Source organism: Pholis gunnellus (genome assembly GCF_910591455.1).
Source record: "Pholis gunnellus genome assembly, chromosome: 3".
NCBI classification, from domain to species: domain Eukaryota; kingdom Metazoa; phylum Chordata; class Actinopteri; order Perciformes; family Pholidae; genus Pholis; species Pholis gunnellus.
Window position 1 is genome coordinate 5093496 of NC_136529.1, and position 26194 is coordinate 5119689.

The 26194-nt window shown below is 44.1% G+C and overlaps 1 protein-coding gene across 1 annotated transcript in view; it reads right to left on the reverse strand.

The window, feature by feature from the left end:
* Positions 1 to 657: 657 nt before the first annotated feature.
* mfsd4aa (major facilitator superfamily domain containing 4Aa) overlaps positions 658 to 26194 on the reverse strand; it is a 48003-nt gene continuing 22466 nt past the window's right edge. The window contains exons 7-10 of the mRNA XM_079157029.1: positions 3322 to 3469; positions 2757 to 2827; positions 2530 to 2650; positions 658 to 1338 (exon numbers count right to left, since the gene is read on the reverse strand). Coding sequence (XP_079013155.1) covers positions 1280 to 1338; positions 2530 to 2650; positions 2757 to 2827; positions 3322 to 3469 — 399 coding nt within the window. The 3' untranslated portion in view covers positions 658 to 1279. The remainder of the gene's footprint in view (positions 1339 to 2529; positions 2651 to 2756; positions 2828 to 3321; positions 3470 to 26194) is intronic.

Consider the following 26194-nt stretch of genomic DNA (forward strand, 5'->3'; position numbering starts at 1 on the left):
CTGATAGTCACTACCAAATAATAATTGATTTTCAGGATTTTAACCATTTGAATTCCATGTCAATGTCAATGATTAGTAACAACACTCTGATTTCAATGTGTGTGAAGGAAACCAAGAAAATAGCACGTATTTGCCCCAAAGGGCAAACATGAGAAAATGGTCAATCTGGTGGAAAATAGTAAAAGCCAGGGCTCTAGATTGAAGGCTTGATCAAATGGATTGCATGATTTTATGCTCCAATGGCCGTGGGATCAAACGTTATGATTTGAATGGGTTCCAATGAGGACAAACTTGTCCTTCAGGGTCTGAGTGTCTGTATTTCGGCAACACTTTATTATAAACTAAGGACGAACTTCCAGAATTCGTAATTCACCCTTGCCAAATCATGCCATATGCATTATTATACAACGTAGCAAAAAAGATCAAATGTGGTGTCGGGCACAAGGGTTATGTCAAGAACTGGACCGTCCATCAAGCCGCTCATTAATCGTCAGGCTTGAAAGTAGATTTCTTTAGGTTACAAAATGTTCGGCTGGAGGAGGCCAGGATGGAGCTCCTGTTCCGAGGCTGGGGCAGATGGTTCTTCCCATGCTCCCTGTAAACATGCCCGAGTGGCCACGGAGGCAAATGAACAAGTCAGGAGTCCAGAGAGGGTTCAGAAGATGCTTCTTTTATTTTACCAGTTGACCATTTCACCACCGTTCCCACCAGTGTCTAGTGGCCTCCACTAATCTCCCGCACAAACAAAATCAGGGCCCTTTTGTACACCTGGTCCATCTAATTGGACCAGCCATACCACCTACAGGTAAGTCTATTGCTATCTGTCTATGTATAATAAATATTTACAGATTTTTACCCACCCCAACCATACCAATATTAATTAACAACTATATATAAATAAGTCCTATACCTAACGTAAATAATCACCCATAAGTTATCTAACTAAATACAGCAACACCTATGTTCACTTCCCCCTACCTGCTTCCTGTAGTTGGTATTTCCCGGAACTATAAATGGGTGCTCGGTCCCCCGGGGAAGTAATTTGCCCGAACACCCTGGGAAGAGGAAACAGGCAGAGGTAATTTGTTGCTCTATGTATGTATATGTATGTATATATATCCAATAAACTTATATTGTCCTTGACGTCCTTCCTCGCACACCATCCGTGGTTTAAGTAACGGCGCGCGTCGTTACACTCCCTTTCCATCGTCCACAGCAGAGCCGCTTGGCCATTTGCGTCCTATGGTCTCCCCCTCAGTCTCTCGGGGACTCCCTCGCATCAAGATCCTCCCGTCTCAGGCTTCTCTTTCATGTTCATGTCTGTGTTTTGAGACGAATCTGAGAATGAAACAGTGTCGATTAGTTTGACACAGCAGAGAGATCGCTACAAGAGAACTGACACCCGGCGGGCTTTTGATGAATGCTTGCATTTACACAAAAACATTAACATCCTGATCTCCCAAAGCAATGCACCGTAGCATCGTGACCTTTACCTTGAAGCCATATTGACTCTTGATGGTGTACATTGTATTCATAAGAAAAAGGTGTGGCAATTTACCCTGCATAGTGTGACAACTTACTGGGGCAATTTGTCACAGCTGCACATTCTGTACAACCACTTATTATCTGTACTGAAGTAAAAATCTTAAGATTGCAAGAATTTATGGAAAAGAGCAAGAAATTGAACTGAAAGCAGGGCTCCGCTCTGCTGGCACAGCCTCTGGCCTTGATGCACGTACCGGCATTCATACAACCCAAGTTGTTTAATTTAAATTACACGAGACTCTCGAGGTTGCTCTGCGCATGCGTAGCACCGTTGCGCCATTTTCCTAATGGAAGAAATGGAAGAAAGCCCTATGGAAGAAGGATGCAACTAAATGGTAAGATAAGTCAATATTTGAAAGCTTTAACTCTATTTCATATGCCTAAAATGCATGGTGCTATTGCCTAGTAAGTGAAATGTTAACGCCACAGATTGCTGACTATGTAAGCTAACCACTAGTTAAGTGCTCAAGAATGTTGCATTTTGTGCCTACATTTCGACATACCTGACAGTTTAATGTCAACTTGTGCTCTAGCAGTTGCTAGTGCAATTTCCAGAGCCAAAGTGTATCGTGTAATGTTGGGCCGCTAAATTAGCTGCTAATTAGCTAATTCGTTATAGCTGCTAATGTTATCTGCTAATGTTAGCTGCAAATGTTTGCAGCTAATGTTAGCTGCTAGTGTAATTTAGTGAGCTGAAGTTGGTCGCACAGTTGCTACTGCATTACAGGTTATCATGGTCAGTTCTACATGCGGTGGACCACACAAGTTTTGACTATTTATTTAGTTTGAGCTGGTAAAAATGGCGTTTCATGGATGGTGATTATTTTTCCGTCTTTTCGCTCCATTTTGACGGTTCCCCCAATAAAATGTGAAAGGATACATCACTGTGAATCAGCTCCTCTCCTCCTCCTGTTAGAATAAGTATGATTTGAGATATGATTCGAGATTACCAGCGTGTCAATTTTCTGCCTGATGTGTGTTTACCTGTGCTGCAGTTTCTGTGGCTGTGCTGGACATAGAGGAGCAGCAGGAACAGGCAGAAGCCGATGAATGATGAAATTGTACAACACAACAGGAAAGCGTAACTGCCCTGACTGTGGATCACCTACAGGAAGACACACACAAACACAGTGGGATTTTATTTCAGATGACTCTGTAACCAACGCACTAAAAGCAGTGAAGCCACTACAGAACACAGAAAAAGTTCTTACTGATCCAACAAGCAGCTGCAGCATCATCTCTCCTGTGCTGGCACTGGTCACCAGGACAGTTGTAGCACAACCTGAAACACACAAGAAATAGACAGACATTATCTACAGTAAAGGAGGACTAAAAATGACTATTTTATCAATATATAAATGAGGAAATACTAGGACTGCCCCCAAAAGTCTATGATACGAGTCAACAGTTGAGAAGACCCAGAGTTGACCTTGGGATGGAAGCGGAGGGAAGCATTACCTACTGTATGTCTGTTAGCTGCTGATGCTCTCAGCTGTGGTGTAGAAAGTTAGTTAAGTCAGCGAGACTACTTATGCACCAGTTGCTGGTTAAACCTCTTTTACTGCCACCCAGGATTGATTCTGCTCTATTGGCCTTGCTAGCTATATGACATCAGCAGCAGGTGTAACAATACCAGTCTGCCAAACATCCTGTGGTGTGTACACCACCAGCAACGCAAAAGTAACTGAGCAGAATTGATCCTGTGGCCAATTGTGGTTTACAGTGAGGTTAGTACTACCTACCGATGTAATATTTAGAATGTGTGTCTCGGTTTACCTTTGTAGTCGAGCATGTCCTCTGTAAAGGCCAGCATGGACGGGAACACGCTGCTAATGCACAATCCCAAAATACAGGTACCGATGAAGAGGAAGACAGTGCTGGTGTAGAAGATCAACAACAGGCACTGCACCAGTATGACTCCGACCTGAAAGAAGCAAACAGAAAGGCAGTACAAGTGAGAGAATGATTTTAACTCAACAGAAGCCTGTGTTCTACAGTAAACATCCAAAAGAACACAGTTATTCTTGCAGAACTTATATAAATATCGAGACTACAAAATGAGCCAAAAGCGAGCACTTCTTGACCTAAATTCTACTTTTTCCACCTGAAATTGACATCATCTAATCTAGATTTTGATGGGATATACTGTTTGAAATGCTGTTGTCTTTTTTTAAATGTTTACTAGTGTTTTTGACTGTTGTGTATTGCAGTTCAGAGCTCTGCTATACAGTAGAGCATCAGTGCAGTCCTCTGTCTATCTGAAGAGGAAAAAAAGAAAACAAATTCCTAAAATTAGAAAAAAGGACAACATCAAAACATCTGTTGCAGATGTGGAGAACATTCAAACTCCACAGCTTCGATATTGACTGCTGAGTCTGAGCATAGCTGACAGAGGTCATTAGCGTCTGATTAAATTAACCGCATTTAGGAATGTAGCTGGAGATGAAAACACAAGCAAATGTCAAGTTAAAATGTACATCAATACAGAAAAAAACAGACGTCTTTTAATTGTTTAATTATTTAATTAATTATTGTTTGTAGAAATGAATCTGGTACCTCAAAATTGCGAGTGAATCGCATCAAATTGCTGAGAATTAATTAAAAATTACAGACATTTCATGAAGGTTTACTTTGAATATTTATTTGCTTTTCTGCTTTCATCTTGAAAAAATTGCCGGATATTTCAGGGAAAAGCAACTTTCCATGAACCATCAAGAGGCTCTTGCACTGTCGCTTAGCATCGGACTAGCTTAGCTCCAGCTTACAATTCAACACTGAAGTCTCCATACAGGCCTCAACCTCAAGTTGAGCACATAAGGAAAGCAACTGAATCACATTGCTGAGAGTCAACAACTCTAAACATCAAGGCAATTTGTTCCCATAACACAACTTCCAGCTGCCGAAACCTGGGATTGAACCAGGGACATTTAGATCTTCAGTCTAACACTCTCCCAACTGAGCTATTTCGGCACAGAAAGGCTGCCTGGAGTGGCACTAGGGGGACATACAAAGCATGTGGAAAAAATTGCCAGGGTGAATCGCATCAGATTGCTGTGAATGAATGAAAATTGACAGACATTTCAGGAATGTCTGCTTTCTGCTTTCCTACTTTGTTGACTAGTTATAGTAAATGGTGTGTTCTGAACTTGAGGGACAACACTGAAGACTCCATACAGCACTCAACTTACTCTACCATATGCGAACAAAGGAACAATTAACAAGGCAATATGTCCCCAAAACACAACTTCCAGCTGCTGAAACCCGGGATTGAACCAGGGACATTTAGATCTTCAGTCTAACGCTCTCCCAACTGAGCTATTTCGGCACAGAAAGGCTGCCTGGAGTGGCGCTAGGGGGACGTACAAAGCATGTGGAAAAAATTGCCAGGGTGAATTGCATCAGATTGCTGTGAATGAATGAAAATTGACAGACATTTCAGGAATTTCTGCTTTCTGTTTTCTGTTTTCCTACTTTGTTGACTAGTTATAGTAAATGGTGTGTTCTGAACTTCAGGGACAACACTGAAGACTCCATACAGCACTCAACTTACTCTACCATATGCGAACAAAGGAACAATTAACAACGCAATATGTCCCCAAAACACAACTTCCAGCTGCCGAAACCCGGGATTGAACCAGGGACATTTAGATCTTCAGTCTAACGCTCTCCCAACTGAGCTATTTCAGCACAGAAAGGCTGCCTGGAGTGGCGCTAGGGGGAAATACAAAGCATCTGGAAAAAATTGCCAGATATTTCAGGGAAAAGCAACTTTCCATGAACCATCAAGAGGCTCTTGCACTGTCGCTTAGCATCGGACTAGCTTAGCTCCAGCTTACAATAAAACAATGAAGTCTCCATACAGGCCTCAACCTCAAGTTGAGCACATAAGGAAAGCGACTGAATCACATTGCTGAGAGTCAACAACTCTAAACATCAAGGCAATTTGTTCCCATAACACAACTTCCAGCTGCCGAAACCCGGGATTGAACCAGGGACATTTAGATCTTTAGTCTAACGCTCTCCCAACTGAGCTATTTCGGCACAGAAAGGCTGCCTGGAGTGGCGCTAGGGGGAAATACAAAGCATCTGGAAAAAATTGCCAGGGTGAATCGCATCAGATTGCTGTGAATGAATGAAAATTGACAGACATTTCAGGAATGTCTGCTTTCATCTTTCCTACTTTGTTGACTCGTTATAGTAAATGGTGTGTTCTGAACTTGAGGGACAACACTGAAGACTCCATACAGCACTCAACTTACTCTACCATATGCGAACAAAGGAACAATTAACAAGGCAATATGTCCCCAAAACACAACTTCCAGCTGCCGAAACCCGGGATTGAACCAGGGACATTTAGATCTTCAGTCTAACGCTCTCCCAACTGAGCTATTTCGGCACAGAAAGGCTGCCTGGAGTGGCGCTAGGGGGACATACAAAGCATCTGGAAAAAATTGCCAGATATTTCAGGGAAAAGCAACTTTCCATGAACCATCAAGAGGCTCTTGCACTGTCGCTTAGCATCGGACTAGCTTAGCTCCAGCTTACAATAAAACAATGAAGTCTCCATACAGGCCTCAACCTCAAGTTGAGCACATAAGGAAAGCGACCGAATCACATTGCTGAGAGTCAACAACTCTAAACATCAAGGCAATTTGTTCCCATAACACAACTTCCAAGCTGCCGAAACCCGGGATTGAACCAGGGACATTTAGATCTTCAGTCTAACGCTCTCCCAACTGAGCTATTTCGGCACAGAAAGGCTGCCTTGAGTGGCGCTAGGGGGAAATACAAAGCATCTGGAAAAAATTGCCAGGGTGAATCGCATCAGATTGCTGTGAATGAATGAAAATTGACAGACATTTCAGGAATGTCTGCTTTCATCTTTCCTACTTTGTTGACTAGTTATAGTAAATGGTGTGTTCTGAACTTCAGGGACAACACTGAAGACTCCATACAGCACTCAACTTACTCTACCATATGCGAACAAAGGAACAATTAACAAGGCAATATGTCCCCAAAACACAACTTCCAGCTGCCGAAACCCGGGATTGAACCAGGGACATTTAGATCTTCAGTCTAACGCTCTCCCAACTGAGCTATTTCGGCACAGAAAAGGTGCCTGGAGTGGCGCTAGGGGGACATACAAAGCATGTGGAAAAAATTGCCAGATATTTCAGGGAAAAGCAACTTTTCATGAACCATCAAGAGGCTCTTGCACTGTCGCTTAGCATCGGACTAGCTTAGCTCCAGCTTACAATAAAACAATGAAGTCTCCATACAGGCCTCAACCTCAAGTTGAGCACATAAGGAAAGCGACTGAATCACATTGCTGAGAGTCAACAACTCTAAACATCAAGGCAATTTGTTCCCATAACACAACTTCCAGCTGCCGAAACCCGGGATTGAACCAGGGACATTTAGATCTTCAGTCTAACGCTCTCCCAACTGAGCTATTTCGGCACAGAAAGGCTGCCTTGAGTGGCACTAGGGGGAAATACAAAGCATCTGGAAAAAATTGCCAGGGTGAATCGCAGCAGATTGCTGTGAATGAATGAAAATTGACAGACATTTCAGGAATGTCTGCTTTCTGCTTTCCTACTTTGTTGACTAGTTATAGTAAATGGTGTGTTCTGAACTTGAGGGACAACACTGAAGACTCCATACAGCACTCAACTTACTCTACCATATGCGAACAAAGGAACAATTAACAAGGCAATATGTCCCCAAAACACAACTTCCAGCTGCCGAAACCCGGGATTGAACCAGGGACATTTAGATCTTCAGTCTAACACTCTCCCAACTGAGCTATTTCGGCACAGAAAGGCTGCCTGGAGTGGCGCTAGGGGGACATACAAAGCATGTGGAAAAAATTGCCAGATATTTCAGGGAAAAGCAACTTTTCATGAACCATCAAGAGGCTCTTGCACTGTCGCTTAGCATCGGACTAGCTTAGCTCCAGCTTACAATAAAACAATGAAGTCTCCATACAGGCCTCAACCTCAAGTTGAGCACATAAGGAAAGCGACTGAATCACATTGCTAAGAGTCAACAACTCTAAACATCAAGGCAATTTGTTCCCATAACACAACTTCCAGCTGCCGAAACCCGGGATTGAACCAGGGACATTTAGATCTTCAGTCTAACGCTCTCCCAACTGAGCTATTTCGGCACAGAAAGGCTGCCTTGAGTGGCGCTAGGGGGAAATACAAAGCATCTGGAAAAAATTGCCAGGGTGAATCGCATCAGATTGCTGTGAATGAATGAAAATTGACAGACATTTCAGGAATGTCTGCTTTCTGCTTTCCTACTTTGTTGACGAGTTATAGTAAATGGTGTGTTCTGAACTTGAGGGACAACACTGAAGACTCCATACAGCACTCAACTTACTCTACCATATGCGAACAAAGGAACAATTAACAAGGCAATATGTCCCCAAAACACAACTTCCAGCTGCTGAAACCCGGGATTGAACCAGGGACATTTAGATCTTCAGTCTAACGCTCTCCCAACTGAGCTATTTCGGCACAGAAAGGCTGCCTGGAGTGGCGCTAGGGGGACATACAAAGCATCTGGAAAAAATTGCCAGATATTTCAGGGAAAAGCAACTTTTCATGAACCATCAAGAGGCTCTTGCACTGTCGCTTAGCATCGGACTAGCTTAGCTCCAGCTTACAATAAAACAATGAAGTCTCCATACAGGCCTCAACCTCAAGTTGAGCACATAAGGAAAGCGACTGAATCACATTGCTGAGAGTCAACAACTCTAAACATCAAGGCAATTTGTTCCCATAACACAACTTCCAGCTGCCGAAACCCGGGATTGAACCAGGGACATTTAGATCTTCAGTCTAACGCTCTCCCAACTGAGCTATTTCGGCACAGAAAGGCTGCCTTGAGTGGCACTAGGGGGAAATACAAAGCATCTGGAAAAAATTGCCAGGGTGAATCGCAGCAGATTGCTGTGAATGAATGAAAATTGACAGACATTTCAGGAATGTCTGCTTTCTGCTTTCCTACTTTGTTGACTAGTTATAGTAAATGGTGTGTTCTGAACTTGAGGGACAACACTGAAGACTCCATACAGCACTCAACTTACTCTACCATATGCGAACAAAGGAACAATTAACAAGGCAATATGTCCCCAAAACACAACTTCCAGCTGCCGAAACCCGGGATTGAACCAGGGACATTTAGATCTTCAGTCTAACACTCTCCCAAATGAGCTATTTCGGCACAGAAAGGCTGCCTGGAGTGGCGCTAGGGGGACATACAAAGCATGTGGAAAAAATTGCCAGATATTTCAGGGAAAAGCAACTTTTCATGAACCATCAAGAGGCTCTTGCACTGTCGCTTAGCATCGGACTAGCTTAGCTCCAGCTTACAATAAAACAATGAAGTCTCCATACAGGCCTCAACCTCAAGTTGAGCACATAAGGAAAGCGACTGAATCACATTGCTGAGAGTCAACAACTCTAAACATCAAGGCAATTTGTTCCCATAACACAACTTCCAGCTGCCGAAACCCGGGATTGAACCAGGGACATTTAGATCTTCAGTCTAACGCTCTCCCAACTGAGCTATTTCGGCACAGAAAGGCTGCCTGGAGTGGCGCTAGGGGGACATACAAAGCATCTGGAAAAAATTGCCAGATATTTCAGGGAAAAGCAACTTTTCATGAACCATCAAGAGGCTCTTGCACTGTCGCTTAGCATCGGACTAGCTTAGCTCCAGCTTACAATAAAACAATGAAGTCTCCATACAGGCCTCAACCTCAAGTTCAGCACATAAGGAAAGCGACTGAATCACATTGCTAAGAGTCAACAACTCTAAACATCAAGGCAATTTGTTCCCATAACACAACTTCCAGCTGCCGAAACCCGGGATTGAACCAGGGACATTTAGATCTTCAGTCTAACGCTCTCCCAACTGAGCTATTTCGGCACAGAAAGGCTGCCTTGAGTGGCGCTAGGGGGAAATACAAAGCATCTGGAAAAAATTGCCAGGGTGAATCGCATCAGATTGCTGTGAATGAATGAAAATTGACAGACATTTCAGGAATGTCTGCTTTCTGCTTTCCTACTTTGTTGACGAGTTATAGTAAATGGTGTGTTCTGAACTTGAGGGACAACACTGAAGACTCCATACAGCACTCAACTTACTCTACCATATGCGAACAAAGGAACAATTAACAAGGCAATATGTCCCCAAAACACAACTTCCAGCTGCCGAAACCCGGGATTGAACCAGGGACATTTAGATCTTCAGTCTAACGCTCTCCCAACTGAGCTATTTTGGCACAGAAAGGCTGCCTGGAGTGGCGCTAGGGGGACATACAAAGCATGTGGAAAAAATTGCCAGATATTTCAGGGAAAAGCAACTTTTCATGAACCATCAAGAGGCTCTTGCACTGTCGCTTAGCATCGGACTAGCTTAGCTCCAGCTTACAATAAAACAATGAAGTCTCCATACAGGCCTCAACCTCAAGTTGAGCACATAAGGAAAGCGACCGAATCACATTGCTGAGAGTCAACAACTCTAAACATCAAGGCAATTTGTTCCCATAACACAACTTCCAGCTGCCGAAACCCAGGATTGAACCAGGGACATTTAGATCTTCAGTCTAACGCTCTCCCAACTGAGCTATTTCGGCACAGAAAGGCTGCCTGGAGTGGCGCTAGGGGGAAATACAAAGCATCTGGAAAAAATTGCCAGGGTGAATCGCATCAGATTGCTGTGAATGAATGAAAATTGACAGACATTTCAGGAATGTCTGCTTTCATCTTTCCTACTTTGTTGACTCGTTATAGTAAATGGTGTGTTCTGAACTTCAGGGACAACACTGAAGACTCCATACAGCACTCAACTTACTCTACCATATGCGAACAAAGGAACAATTAACAAGGCAATATGTCCCCAAAACACAACTTCCAGCTGCCGAAACCCGGGATTGAACCAGGGACATTTAGATCTTCAGTCTAACGCTCTCCCAACTGAGCTATTTCGGCACAGAAAGGCTGCCTGGAGTGGCGCTAGGGGGACATACAAAGCATCTGGAAAAAATTGCCAGATATTTCAGGGAAAAGCAACTTTCCATGAACCATCAAGAGGCTCTTGCACTGTCGCTTAGCATCGGACTAGCTTAGCTCCAGCTTACAATAAAACAATGAAGTCTCCATACAGGCCTCAACCTCAAGTTGAGCACATAAGGAAAGCGACCGAATCACATTGCTGAGAGTCAACAACTCTAAACATCAAGGCAATTTGTTCCCATAACACAACTTCCAGCTGCCGAAACCCGGGATTGAACCAGGGCCATTTAGATCTTCAGTCTAACGCTCTCCAAACTGAGCTATTTCGGCACAGAAAGGCTGCCTGGAGTGGCGCTAGGGGGAAATACAAAGCATCTGGAAAAAATTGCCAGGGTGAATCGCATCAGATTGCTGTGAATGAATGAAAATTGACAGACATTTCAGGAATGTCTGCTTTCTGCTTTCCTACTTTGTTGACTAGTTATAGTAAATGGTGTGTTCTGAACTTCAGGGACAACACTGAAGACTCCATACAGCACTCAACTTACTCTACCATATGCGAACAAAGGAACAATTAACAAGGCAATATGTCCCCAAAACACAACTTCCAGCTGCCGAAACCCGGGATTGAACCAGGGACATTTAGATCTTCAGTCTAACGCTCTCCCAACTGAGCTATTTCGGCACAGAAAGGCTGCCTGGAGTGGCGCTAGGGGGACATACAAAGCATGTGGAAAAAATTGCCAGATATTTCAGGGAAAAGCAACTTTTCATGAACCATCAAGAGGCTCTTGCACTGTCGCTTAGCATCGGACTAGCTTAGCTCCAGCTTACAATAAAACAATGAAGTCTCCATACAGGCCTCAACCTCAAGTTGAGCACATAAGGAAAGCGACTGAATCACATTGCTGAGAGTCAACAACTCTAAACATCAAGGCAATTTGTTCCCATAACACAACTTCCAGCTGCCGAAACCCGGGATTGAACCAGGGACATTTAGAGCTTCAGTCTAACGCTCTCCCAACTGAGCTATTTCGGCACAGAAAGGCTGCCTTGAGTGGCACTAGGGGGAAATACAAAGCATCTGGAAAAAATTGCCAGGGTGAATCGCAGCAGATTGCTGTGAATGAATGAAAATTGACAGACATTTCAGGAATGTCTGCTTTCTGCTTTCCTACTTTGTTGACTAGTTATAGTAAATGGTGTGTTCTGAACTTGAGGGACAACACTGAAGACTCCATACAGCACTCAACTTACTCTACCATATGCGAACAAAGGAACAATTAACAAGGCAATATGTCCCCAAAACACAACTTCCAGCTGCCGAAACCCGGGATTGAACCAGGGACATTTAGATCTTCAGTCTAACGCTCTCCCAACTGAGCTATTTCGGCACAGAAAGGCTGCCTTGAGTGGCGCTAGAGGGAAATACAAAGCATCTGGAAAAAATTGCCAGGGTGAATCGCATCAGATTGCTGTGAATGAATGAAAATTGACAGACATTTCAGGAATGTCTGCTTTCTGCTTTCCTACTTTGTTGACGAGTTATAGTAAATGGTGTGTTCTGAACTTGAGGGACAACACTGAAGACTCCATACAGCACTCAACTTACTCTACCATATGCGAACAAAGGAACAATTAACAAGGCAATATGTCCCCAAAACACAACTTCCAGCTGCCGAAACCCGGGATTGAACCAGGGACATTTAGATCTTCAGTCTAACGCTCTCCCAACTGAGCTATTTCGGCACAGAAAGGCTGCCTGGAGTGGCGCTAGTGGGACATACAAAGCATGTGGAAAAAATTGCCAGATATTTCAGGGAAAAGCAACTTTTCATGAACCATCAAGAGGCTCTTGCACTGTCGCTTAGCATCGGACTAGCTTAGCTCCAGCTTACAATAAAACAATGAAGTCTCCATACAGGCCTCAACCTCAAGTTGAGCACATAAGGAAAGCGACTGAATCACATTGCTGAGAGTCAGCAACTCTAAACATCAAGGCAATTTGTTCCCATAACACAACTTCCAGCTGCCGAAACCCGGGATTGAACCAGGGACATTTAGATCTTCAGTCTAACGCTCTCCCAACTGAGCTATTTCGGCACAGAAAGGCTGCCTTGAGTGGCGCTAGGGGGAAATACAAAGCATCTGGAAAAAATTGCCAGGGTGAATCGCATCAGATTGCTGTGAATGAATGAAAATTGACAGACATTTCAGGAATGTCTGCTTTCTGCTTTCCTACTTTGTTGACTAGTTATAGTAAATGGTGTGTTCTGAACTTCAGGGACAACACTGAAGACTCCATACAGCACTCAACTTACTCTACCATATGCGAACAAAGGAACAATTAACAAGGCAATATGTCCCCAAAACACAACTTCCAGCTGCCGAAACCCGGGATTGAACCAGGGACATTTAGATCTTCAGTCTAACGCTCTCCCAACTGAGCTATTTCGGCACAGAAAGGCTGCCTTGAGTGGCGCTAGGGGGAAATACAAAGCATCTGGAAAAAATTGCCAGGGTGAATCGCATCAGATTGCTGTGAATGAATGAAAATTGACAGACATTTCAGGAATGTCTGCTTTCTGCTTTCCTACTTTGTTGACTCGTTATAGTAAATGGTGTGTTCTGAACTTCAGGGACAACACTGAAGACTCCATACAGCACTCAACTTACTCTACCATATGCGAACAAAGAAACAATTAACAAGGCAATATGTCCCCAAAACACAACTTCCAGCTGACGAAACCCGGGATTGAACCAGGGACATTTAGATCTTCAGTCTAACGCTCTCCCAACTGAGCTATTTCGGCACAGAAAGGCTGCCTGGAGTGGCGCTAGGGGGACATACAAAGCATCTGGAAAAAATTGCCAGGGTGAATCGCATCAGATTGCTGTGAATGAATGAAAATTGACAGACATTTCAGGAATGTCTGCTTTCATCTTTCCTATTTTGTTGACTAGTTATAGTAAATGGTGTGTTCTGAATTTGAGGGACAACACTGAAGACTCCATACAGCACTCAACTTACTCTACCATATGCGAACAAAGGAACAATTAACAAGGCAATATGTGCCCAAAACACAACTTCCAGCTGCCGAAACCCGGGATTGAACCAGGGACATTTAGATCTTCAGTCTAACGCTCTCCCAACTGAGCTATTTCGGCACAGAAAGGCTGCCTTGAGTGGCGCTAGGGGGACATACAAAGCCTGTGGAAAAAATTGCCAGATATTTCAGGGAAAAGCAACTTTTCATGAACCATCAAGAGGCTCTTGCACTGTCGCTTAGCATCGGACTAGCTTAGCTCCAGCTTACAATAAAACAATAAAGTCTCCATACAGGCCTCAACCTCAAGTTGAGCACATAAGGAAAGCGACTGAATCACATTGCTGAGAGTCAACAACTCTAAACATCAAGGCAATTTGTTCCCATAACACAACTTCCAGCTGCCGAAACCCGGGATTGAACCAGGGACATTTAGATCTTCAGTCTAACGCTCTCCCAACTGAGCTATTTCGGCACAGAAAGGCTGCCTGGAGTGGCGCTAGGGGGAAATACAAAGCATCTGGAAAAAATTGCCAGGGTGAATCGCATCAGATTGCTGTGAATGAATGAAAATTGACAGACATTTCAGGAATGTCTGCTTTCTGCTTTCCTACTTTGTTGACTAGTTATAGTAAATGGTGTGTTCTGAACTTCAGGGACAACACTGAAGACTCCATACAGCACTCAACTTACTCTACCATATGCGAACAAAGGAACAATTAACAAGGCAATATGTCCCCAAAACACAACTTCCAGCTGCCGAAACCCGGGATTGAACCAGGGACATTTAGATCTTCAGTCTAACGCTCTCCCAACTGAGCTATTTCGGCACAGAAAGGCTGCCTGGAGTGGCGCTAGGGGGACATACAAAGCATGTGGAAAAAATTGCCAGATATTTCAGGGAAAAGCAACTTTTCATGAACCATCAAGAGGCTCTTGCACTGTCGCTTAGCATCGGACTAGCTTAGCTCCAGCTTACAATAAAACAATGAAGTCTCCATACAGGCCTCAACCTCAAGTTGAGCACATAAGGAAAGCGACTGAATCACATTGCTGAGAGTCAACAACTCTAAACATCAAGGCAATTTGTTCCCATAACACAACTTCCAGCTGCCGAAACCCGGGATTGAACCAGGGACATTTAGATCTTCAGTCTAACGCTCTCCCAACTGAGCTATTTCGGCACAGAAAGGCTGCCTTGAGTGGCGCTAGGGGGAAATACAAAGCATCTGGAAAAAATTGCCAGGGTGAATCGCATCAGATTGCTGTGAATGAATGAAAATTGACAGACATTTCAGGAATGTCTGCTTTCTGCTTTCCTACTTTGTTGACGAGTTATAGTAAATGGTGTGTTCTGAACTTGAGGGACAACACTGAAGACTCCATACAGCACTCAACTTACTCTACCATATGCGAACAAAGGAACAATTAACAAGGCAATATGTCCCCAAAACACAACTTCCAGCTGCTGAAACCCGGGATTGAACCAGGGACATTTAGATCTTCAGTCTAACGCTCTCCCAACTGAGCTATTTCGGCACAGAAAGGCTGCCTGGAGTGGCGCTAGGGGGACATACAAAGCATCTGGAAAAAATTGCCAGATATTTCAGGGAAAAGCAACTTTTCATGAACCATCAAGAGGCTCTTGCACTGTCGCTTAGCATCGGACTAGCTTAGCTCCAGCTTACAATAAAACAATGAAGTCTCCATACAGGCCTCAACCTCAAGTTGAGCACATAAGGAAAGCGACTGAATCACATTGCTGAGAGTCAACAACTCTAAACATCAAGGCAATTTGTTCCCATAACACAACTTCCAGCTGCCGAAACCCGGGATTGAACCAGGGACATTTAGATCTTCAGTCTAACGCTCTCCCAACTGAGCTATTTCGGCACAGAAAGGCTGCCTTGAGTGGCACTAGGGGGAAATACAAAGCATCTGGAAAAAATTGCCAGGGTGAATCGCAGCAGATTGCTGTGAATGAATGAAAATTGACAGACATTTCAGGAATGTCTGCTTTCTGCTTTCCTACTTTGTTGACTAGTTATAGTAAATGGTGTGTTCTGAACTTGAGGGACAACACTGAAGACTCCATACAGCACTCAACTTACTCTACCATATGCGAACAAAGGAACAATTAACAAGGCAATATGTCCCCAAAACACAACTTCCAGCTGCCGAAACCCGGGATTGAACCAGGGACATTTAGATCTTCAGTCTAACACTCTCCCAAATGAGCTATTTCGGCACAGAAAGGCTGCCTGGAGTGGCGCTAGGGGGACATACAAAGCATGTGGAAAAAATTGCCAGATATTTCAGGGAAAAGCAACTTTTCATGAACCATCAAGAGGCTCTTGCACTGTCGCTTAGCATCGGACTAGCTTAGCTCCAGCTTACAATAAAACAATGAAGTCTCCATACAGGCCTCAACCTCAAGTTGAGCACATAAGGAAAGCGACTGAATCACATTGCTGAGAGTCAACAACTCTAAACATCAAGGCAATTTGTTCCCATAACACAACTTCCAGCTGCCGAAACCCGGGATTGAACCAGGGACATTTAGATCTTCAGTCTAACGCTCTCCCAACTGAGCTATTTCGGCACAGAAAGGCTGCCTGGAGTGGCGCTAGGGGGACATACAAAGCATCTGGAAAAAATTGCCAGATATTTCAGGGAAAAGCAACTTTTCATGAACCATCAAGAGGCTCTTGCACTGTCGCTTAGCATCGGACTAGCTTAGCTCCAGCTTACAATAAAACAATGAAGTCTCCATACAGGCCTCAACCTCAAGTTGAGCACATAAGGAAAGCGACTGAATCACATTGCTAAGAGTCAACAACTCTAAACATCAAGGCAATTTGTTCCCATAACACAACTTCCAGCTGCCGAAACCCGGGATTGAACCAGGGACATTTAGATCTTCAGTCTAACGCTCTCCCAACTGAGCTATTTCGGCACAGAAAGGCTGCCTTGAGTGGCGCTAGGGGGAAATACAAAGCATCTGGAAAAAATTGCCAGGGTGAATCGCATCAGATTGCTGTGAATGAATGAAAATTGACAGACATTTCAGGAATGTCTGCTTTCTGCTTTCCTACTTTGTTGACGAGTTATAGTAAATGGTGTGTTCTGAACTTGAGGGACAACACTGAAGACTCCATACAGCACTCAACTTACTCTACCATATGCGAACAAAGGAACAATTAACAAGGCAATATGTCCCCAAAACACAACTTCCAGCTGCCGAAACCCGGGATTGAACCAGGGACATTTAGATCTTCAGTCTAACGCTCTCCCAACTGAGCTATTTCGGCACAGAAAGGCTGCCTGGAGTGGCGCTAGGGGGACATACAAAGCATGTGGAAAAAATTGCCAGATATTTCAGGGAAAAGCAACTTTTCATGAACCATCAAGAGGCTCTTGCACTGTCGCTTAGCATCGGACTAGCTTAGCTCCAGCTTACAATAAAACAATGAAGTCTCCATACAGGCCTCAACCTCAAGTTGAGCACATAAGGAAAGCGACCGAATCACATTGCTGAGAGTCAACAACTCTAAACATCAAGGCAATTTGTTCCCATAACACAACTTCCAGCTGCCGAAACCCAGGATTGAACCAGGGACATTTAGATCTTCAGTCTAACGCTCTCCCAACTGAGCTATTTCGGCACAGAAAGGCTGCCTGGAGTGGCGCTAGGGGGAAATACAAAGCATCTGGAAAAAATTGCCAGGGTGAATCGCATCAGATTGCTGTGAATGAATGAAAATTGACAGACATTTCAGGAATGTCTGCTTTCATCTTTCCTACTTTGTTGACTCGTTATAGTAAATGGTGTGTTCTGAACTTCAGGGACAACACTGAAGACTCCATACAGCACTCAACTTACTCTACCATATGCGAACAAAGGAACAATTAACAAGGCAATATGTCCCCAAAACACAACTTCCAGCTGCCGAAACCCGGGATTGAACCAGGGACATTTAGATCTTCAGTCTAACGCTCTCCCAACTGAGCTATTTCGGCACAGAAAGGCTGCCTGGAGTGGCGCTAGGGGGACATACAAAGCATCTGGAAAAAATTGCCAGATATTTCAGGGAAAAGCAACTTTCCATGAACCATCAAGAGGCTCTTGCACTGTCGCTTAGCATCGGACTAGCTTAGCTCCAGCTTACAATAAAACAATGAAGTCTCCATACAGGCCTCAACCTCAAGTTGAGCACATAAGGAAAGCGACCGAATCACATTGCTGAGAGTCAACAACTCTAAACATCAAGGCAATTTGTTCCCATAACACAACTTCCAGCTGCCGAAACCCGGGATTGAACCAGGGACATTTAGATCTTCAGTCTAACGCTCTCCAAACTGAGCTATTTCGGCACAGAAAGGCTGCCTGGAGTGGCGCTAGGGGGAAATACAAAGCATCTGGAAAAAATTGCCAGGGTGAATCGCATCAGATTGCTGTGAATGAATGAAAATTGACAGACATTTCAGGAATGTCTGCTTTCTGCTTTCCTACTTTGTTGACTAGTTATAGTAAATGGTGTGTTCTGAACTTCAGGGACAACACTGAAGACTCCATACAGCACTCAACTTACTCTACCATATGCGAACAAAGGAACAATTAACAAGGCAATATGTCCCCAAAACACAACTTCCAGCTGCCGAAACCCGGGATTGAACCAGGGACATTTAGATCTTCAGTCTAACGCTCTCCCAACTGAGCTATTTCGGCACAGAAAGGCTGCCTGGAGTGGCGCTAGGGGGACATACAAAGCATGTGGAAAAAATTGCCAGATATTTCAGGGAAAAGCAACTTTTCATGAACCATCAAGAGGCTCTTGCACTGTCGCTTAGCATCGGACTAGCTTAGCTCCAGCTTACAATAAAACAATGAAGTCTCCATACAGGCCTCAACCTCAAGTTGAGCACATAAGGAAAGCGACTGAATCACATTGCTGAGAGTCAACAACTCTAAACATCAAGGCAATTTGTTCCCATAACACAACTTCCAGCTGCCGAAACCCGGGATTGAACCAGGGACATTTAGAGCTTCAGTCTAACGCTCTCCCAACTGAGCTATTTCGGCACAGAAAGGCTGCCTTGAGTGGCACTAGGGGGAAATACAAAGCATCTGGAAAAAATTGCCAGGGTGAATCGCAGCAGATTGCTGTGAATGAATGAAAATTGACAGACATTTCAGGAATGTCTGCTTTCTGCTTTCCTACTTTGTTGACTAGTTATAGTAAATGGTGTGTTCTGAACTTGAGGGACAACACTGAAGACTCCATACAGCACTCAACTTACTCTACCATATGCGAACAAAGGAACAATTAACAAGGCAATATGTCCCCAAAACACAACTTCCAGCTGCCGAAACCCGGGATTGAACCAGGGACATTTAGATCTTCAGTCTAACGCTCTCCCAACTGAGCTATTTCGGCACAGAAAGGCTGCCTTGAGTGGCGCTAGAGGGAAATACAAAGCATCTGGAAAAAATTGCCAGGGTGAATCGCATCAGATTGCTGTGAATGAATGAAAATTGACAGACATTTCAGGAATGTCTGCTTTCTGCTTTCCTACTTTGTTGACGAGTTATAGTAAATGGTGTGTTCTGAACTTGAGGGACAACACTGAAGACTCCATACAGCACTCAACTTACTCTACCATATGCGAACAAAGGAACAATTAACAAGGCAATATGTCCCCAAAACACAACTTCCAGCTGCCGAAACCCGGGATTGAACCAGGGACATTTAGATCTTCAGTCTAACGCTCTCCCAACTGAGCTATTTCGGCACAGAAAGGCTGCCTGGAGTGGCGCTAGTGGGACATACAAAGCATGTGGAAAAAATTGCCAGATATTTCAGGGAAAAGCAACTTTTCATGAACCATCAAGAGGCTCTTGCACTGTCGCTTAGCATCGGACTAGCTTAGCTCCAGCTTACAATAAAACAATGAAGTCTCCATACAGGCCTCAACCTCAAGTTGAGCACATAAGGAAAGCGACTGAATCACATTGCTGAGAGTCAACAACTCTAAACATCAAGGCAATTTGTTCCCATAACACAACTTCCAGCTGCCGAAACCCGGGATTGAACCAGGGACATTTAGATCTTCAGTCTAACGCTCTCCCAACTGAGCTATTTCGGCACAGAAAGGCTGCCTTGAGTGGCGCTAGGGGGAAATACAAAGCATCTGGAAAAAATTGCCAGGGTGAATCGCATCAGATTGCTGTGAATGAATGAAAATTGACAGACATTTCAGGAATGTCTGCTTTCTGCTTTCCTACTTTGTTGACTAGTTATAGTAAATGGTGTGTTCTGAACTTCAGGGACAACACTGAAGACTCCATACAGCACTCAACTTACTCTACCATATGCGAACAAAGGAACAATTAACAAGGCAATATGTCCCCAAAACACAACTTCCAGCTGCCGAAACCCGGGATTGAACCAGGGACATTTAGATCTTCAGTCTAACGCTCTCCCAACTGAGCTATTTCGGCACAGAAAGGCTGCCTTGAGTGGCGCTAGGGGGAAATACAAAGCATCTGGAAAAAATTGCCAGGGTGAATCGCATCAGATTGCTGTGAATGAATGAAAATTGACAGACATTTCAGGAATGTCTGCTTTCTGCTTTCCTACTTTGTTGACTCGTTATAGTAAATGGTGTGTTCTGAACTTCAGGGACAACACTGAAGACTCCATACAGCACTCAACTTACTCTACCATATGCGAACAAAGAAACAATTAACAAGGCAATATGTCCCCAAAACACAACTTCCAGCTGACGAAACCCGGGATTGAACCAGGGACATTTAGATCTTCAGTCTAACGCTCTCCCAACTGAGCTATTTCGGCACAGAAAGGCTGCCTGGAGTGGCGCTAGGGGGACATACAAAGCATCTGGAAAAAATTGCCAGGGTGAATCGCATCAGATTGCTGTGAATGAATGAAAATTGACAGACATTTCAGGAATGTCTGCTTTCATCTTTCCTATTTTGTTGACTAGTTATAGTAAATGGTGTGTTCTGAATTTGAGGGACAACACTGAAGACTCCATACAGCACTCAACTTACTCTACCATATGCGAACAAAGGAACAATTAACAAGGCAATATGTGCCCAAAACACAACTTCCAGCTGCCGAAACCCGGGATTGAACCAGGGACATTTAGATCTTCAGTCTAACGCTCTCCCAACTGAGCTATTTCGGCACAGAAAGGCTGCCTTGAGTGGCGCTAGGGGGACATACAAAGCCTGTGGAAAAAATTGCCAGATATTTCAGGGAAAAGCAACTTTTCATGAACCATCAAGAGGCTCTTGCACTGTCGCTTAGCATCGGACTAGCTTAGCTCCAGCTTACAATAAAACAATAAAGTCTCCATACAGGCCTCAACCTCAAGTTGAGCACATAAGGAAAGCGACTGAATCACATTGCTGAGAGTCAACAACTCTAAACATCAAGGCAATTTGTTCCCATAACACAACTTCCAGCTGCCGAAACCCGGGATTGAACCAGGGACATTTAGATCTTCAGTCTAACGCTCTCCCAACTGAGCTATTTCGGCACAGAAAGGCTGCCTGGAGTGGCGCTAGGGGGAAATACAAAGCATCTGGAAAAAATTGCCAGGGTGAATCGCATCAGATTGCTGTGAATGAATGAAAATTGACAGACATTTCAGGAATGTCTGCTTTCTGCTTTCCTACTTTGTTGACTAGTTATAGTAAATGGTGTGTTCTGAACTTCAGGGACAACACTGAAGACTCCATACAGCACTCAACTTACTCTACCATATGCGAACAAAGGAACAATTAACAAGGCAATATGTCCCCAAAACACAACTTCCAGCTGCCGAAACCCGGGATTGAACCAGGGACATTTAGATCTTCAGTCTAACGCTCTCCCAACTGAGCTATTTCGGCACAGAAAGGCTGCCTGGAGTGGCGCTAGGGGGACATACAAAGCATCTGGAAAAAATTGCCAGATATTTCAGGGAAAAGCAACTTTTCATGAACCATCAAGAGGCTCTTGCACTGTCGCTTAGCATCGGACTAGCTTAGCTCCAGCTTACAATAAAACAATGAAGTCTCCATACAGGCCTCAACCTCAAGTTGAGCACATAAGGAAAGCGACTGAATCACATTGCTGAGAGTCAACAACTCTAAACATCAAGGCAATTTGTTCCCATAACACAACTTCCAGCTGCCGAAACCCGGGATTGAACCAGGGACATTTAGATCTTCAGTCTAACGCTCTCCCAACTGAGCTATTTCGGCACAGAAAGGCTGCCTTGAGTGGCGCTAGGGGGAAATACAAAGCATCTGGAAAAAATTGCCAGGGTGAATCGCATCAGATTGCTGTGAATGAATGAAAATTGACAGACATTTCAGGAATGTCTGCTTTCTGCTTTCCTACTTTGTTGACGAGTTATAGTAAATGGTGTGTTCTGAACTTGAGGGACAACACTGAAGACTCCATACAGCACTCAACTTACTCTACCATATGCGAACAAAGGAACAATTAACAAGGCAATATGTCCCCAAAACACAACTTCCAGCTGCCGAAACCCGGGATTGAACCAGGGACATTTAGATCTTCAGTCTAACGCTCTCCCAACTGAGCTATTTCGGCACAGAAAGGCTGCCTGGAGTGGCGCTAGGGGGACATACAAAGCATGTGGAAAAAATTGCCAGATATTTCAGGGAAAAGCAACTTTTCATGAACCATCAAGAGGCTCTTGCACTGTCGCTTAGCATCGGACTAGCTTAGCTCCAGCTTACAATAAAACAATGAAGTCTCCATACAGGCCTCAACCTCAAGTTGAGCACATAAGGAAAGCGACTGAATCACATTGCTGAGAGTCAACAACTCTAAACATCAAGGCAATTTGTCCCCATAACACAACTTCCAGCTGCCGAAACCCGGGATTGAACCAGGGACATTTAGATCTTCAGTCTAACGCTCTCCCAACTGAGCTATTTCGGCACAGAAAAGCTGCCTTGAGTGGCGCTAGGGGGAAATACAAAGCATCTGGAAAAAATTGCCAGGGTGAATCGCATCAGATTGCTGTGAATGAATGAAAATTGACAGACATTTCAGGAATGTCTGCTTTCTGCTTTCCTACTTTGTTGACTCGTTATAGTAAATGGTGTGTTCTGAACTTCAGGGACAACACTGAAGACTCCATACAGCACTCAACTTACTCTACCATATGCGAACAAAGAAACAATTAACAAGGCAATATGTCCCCAAAACACAACTTCCAGCTGCCGAAACCCGGGATTGAACCAGGGACATTTAGATCTTCAGTCTAACGCTCTCCCAACTGAGCTACTTCGGCACAGAAAGGCTGCCTGGAGTGGCGCTAGGGGGACATACAAAGCATGTGGAAAAAATTGCCAGATATTTCAGGGAAAAGCAACTTTTCATGAACCATCAAGAGGCTCTTGCACTGTCGCTTAGCATCGGACTAGCTTAGCTCCAGCTTACAATAAAACAATGAAGTCTCCATACAGGCCTCAACCTCAAGTTGAGCACATAAGGAAAGCGACTGAATCACATTGCTGAGAGTCAACAACTCTAAACATCAAGGCAATTTGTTCCCATAACACAACTTCCAGCTGCCGAAACCCGGGATTGAACCAGGGACATTTAGATCTTCAGTCTAACGCTCTCCCAACTGAGCTATTTCGGCACAGAAAGGCTGCCTTGAGTGGCGCTAGGGGGAAATACAAAGCATCTGGAAAAAATTGCCAGGGTGAATCGCATCAGATTGCTGTGAATGAATGAAAATTGACAGACATTTCAGGAATGTCTGCTTTCTGCTTTCCTACTTTGTTGACTAGTTATAGTAAATGGTGTGTTCTGAACTTCAGGGACAACACTGAAGACTCCATACAGCACTCAACTTACTCTACCATATGCGAACAAAGGAACAATTAACAAGGCAATATGTCCCCAAAACACAACTTCCAGCTGCCGAAACCCGGGATTGAACCAGGGACATTTAGATCTTCAGTCTAACGCTCTCCCAACTGAGCTATTTCGGCACAGAAAGGCTGCCTTGAGTGGCGCTAGGGGGACATACAAAGCATGTGGAAAAAATTGCCAGATATTTCAGGGAAAAGCAACTTTTCATGAACCATCAAGAGGCTCTTGCACTGTCGCTTAGCATCGGACTAGCTTAGCTCCAGCTTACAATAAAACAATGAAGTCTCCATACAGGCCTCAACCTCAAGTTGAGCACATAAGGAAAGCGACCGAATCACATTGCTGAGAGTCAACAACTCTAAACATCAAGGCAATTTGTTCCCATAACACAACTTCCAGCTGCCGAAACCCGGGATTGAACCAGGGACATTTAGATCTTCAGTCTAACGCTCTCCCAACTGAGCTATTTCGGCACAGAAAGGCTGCCTGGAGTGGCGCTAGGGGGAAATACAAAGCATCTGGAAAAAATTGCCAGGGTGAATCGCATCAGATTGCTGTGAATGAATGAAAATTGACAGACATTTCAGGAATGTCTGCTTTCATCTTTCCTACTTTGTTGACTCGTTATAGTAAATGGTGTGTTCTGAACTTCAGGGACAACACTGAAGACTCCATACAGCACTCAACTTACTCTACCATATGCGAACAAAGGAACAATTAACAAGGCAATATGTCCCCAAAACACAACTTCCAGCTGCCGAAACCCGGGATTGAACCAGGGACATTTAGATCTTCAGTCTAACGCTCTCCCAACTGAGCTATTTCGGCACAGAAAGGCTGCCTGGAGTGGCGCTAGGGGGACATACAAAGCATCTGGAAAAAATTGCCAGATATTTCAGGGAAAAGCAACTTTCCATGAACCATCAAGAGGCTCTTGCACTGTCGCTTAGCATCGGACTAGCTTAGCTCCAGCTTACAATAAAACAATGAAGTCTCCATACAGGCCTCAACCTCAAGTTGAGCACATAAGGAAAGCGACCGAATCACATTGCTGAGAGTCAACAACTCTAAACATCAAGGCAATTTGTTCCCATAACACAACTTCCAGCTGCCGAAACCCGGGATTGAACCAGGGACATTTAGATCTTCAGTCTAACGCTCTCCAAACTGAGCTATTTCGGCACAGAAAGGCTGCCTGGAGTGGCGCTAGGGGGAAATACAAAGCATCTGGAAAAAATTGCCAGGGTGAATCGCATCAGATTGCTGTGAATGAATGAAAATTGACAGACATTTCAGGAATGTCTGCTTTCTGCTTTCCTACTTTGTTGACTAGATATAGTAAATGGTGTGTTCTGAACTTCAGGGACAACACTGAAGACTCCATACAGCACTCAACTTACTCTACCATATGCGAACAAAGGAACAATTAACAAGGCAATATGTCCCCAAAACACAACTTCCAGCTGCCGAAACCCGGGATTGAACCAGGGACATTTAGATCTTCAGTCTAACGCTCTCCCAACTGAGCTATTTCGGCACAGAAAGGCTGCCTGGAGTGGCGCTAGGGGGACATACAAAGCATGTGGAAAAAATTGCCAGATATTTCAGGGAAAAGCAACTTTTCATGAACCATCAAGAGGCTCTTGCACTGTCGCTTAGCATCGGACTAGCTTAGCTCCAGCTTACAATAAAACAATGAAGTCTCCATACAGGCCTCAACCTCAAGTTGAGCACATAAGGAAAGCGACTGAATCACATTGCTGAGAGTCAACAACTCTAAACATCAAGGCAATTTGTTCCCATAACACAACTTCCAGCTGCCGAAACCCGGGATTGAACCAGGGACATTTAGATCTTCAGTCTAACGCTCTCCCAACTGAGCTATTTCGGCACAGAAAGGCTGCCTTGAGTGGCACTAGGGGGAAATACAAAGCATCTGGAAAAAATTGCCAGGGTGAATCGCAGCAGATTGCTGTGAATGAATGAAAATTGACAGACATTTCAGGAATGTCTGCTTTCTGCTTTCCTACTTTGTTGACTAGTTATAGTAAATGGTGTGTTCTGAACTTGAGGGACAACACTGAAGACTCCATACAGCACTCAACTTACTCTACCATATGCGAACAAAGGAACAATTAACAAGGCAATATGTCCCCAAAACACAACTTCCAGCTGCCGAAACCCGGGATTGAACCAGGGACATTTAGATCTTCAGTCTAACGCTCTCCCAACTGAGCTATTTCGGCACAGAAAGGCTGCCTTGAGTGGCGCTAGAGGGAAATACAAAGCATCTGGAAAAAATTGCCAGGGTGAATCGCATCAGATTGCTGTGAATGAATGAAAATTGACAGACATTTCAGGAATGTCTGCTTTCTGCTTTCCTACTTTGTTGACGAGTTATAGTAAATGGTGTGTTCTGAACTTGAGGGACAACACTGAAGACTCCATACAGCACTCAACTTACTCTACCATATGCGAACAAAGGAACAATTAACAAGGCAATATGTCCCCAAAACACAACTTCCAGCTGCCGAAACCCGGGATTGAACCAGGGACATTTAGATCTTCAGTCTAACGCTCTCCCAACTGAGCTATTTCGGCACAGAAAGGCTGCCTGGAGTGGCGCTAGTGGGACATACAAAGC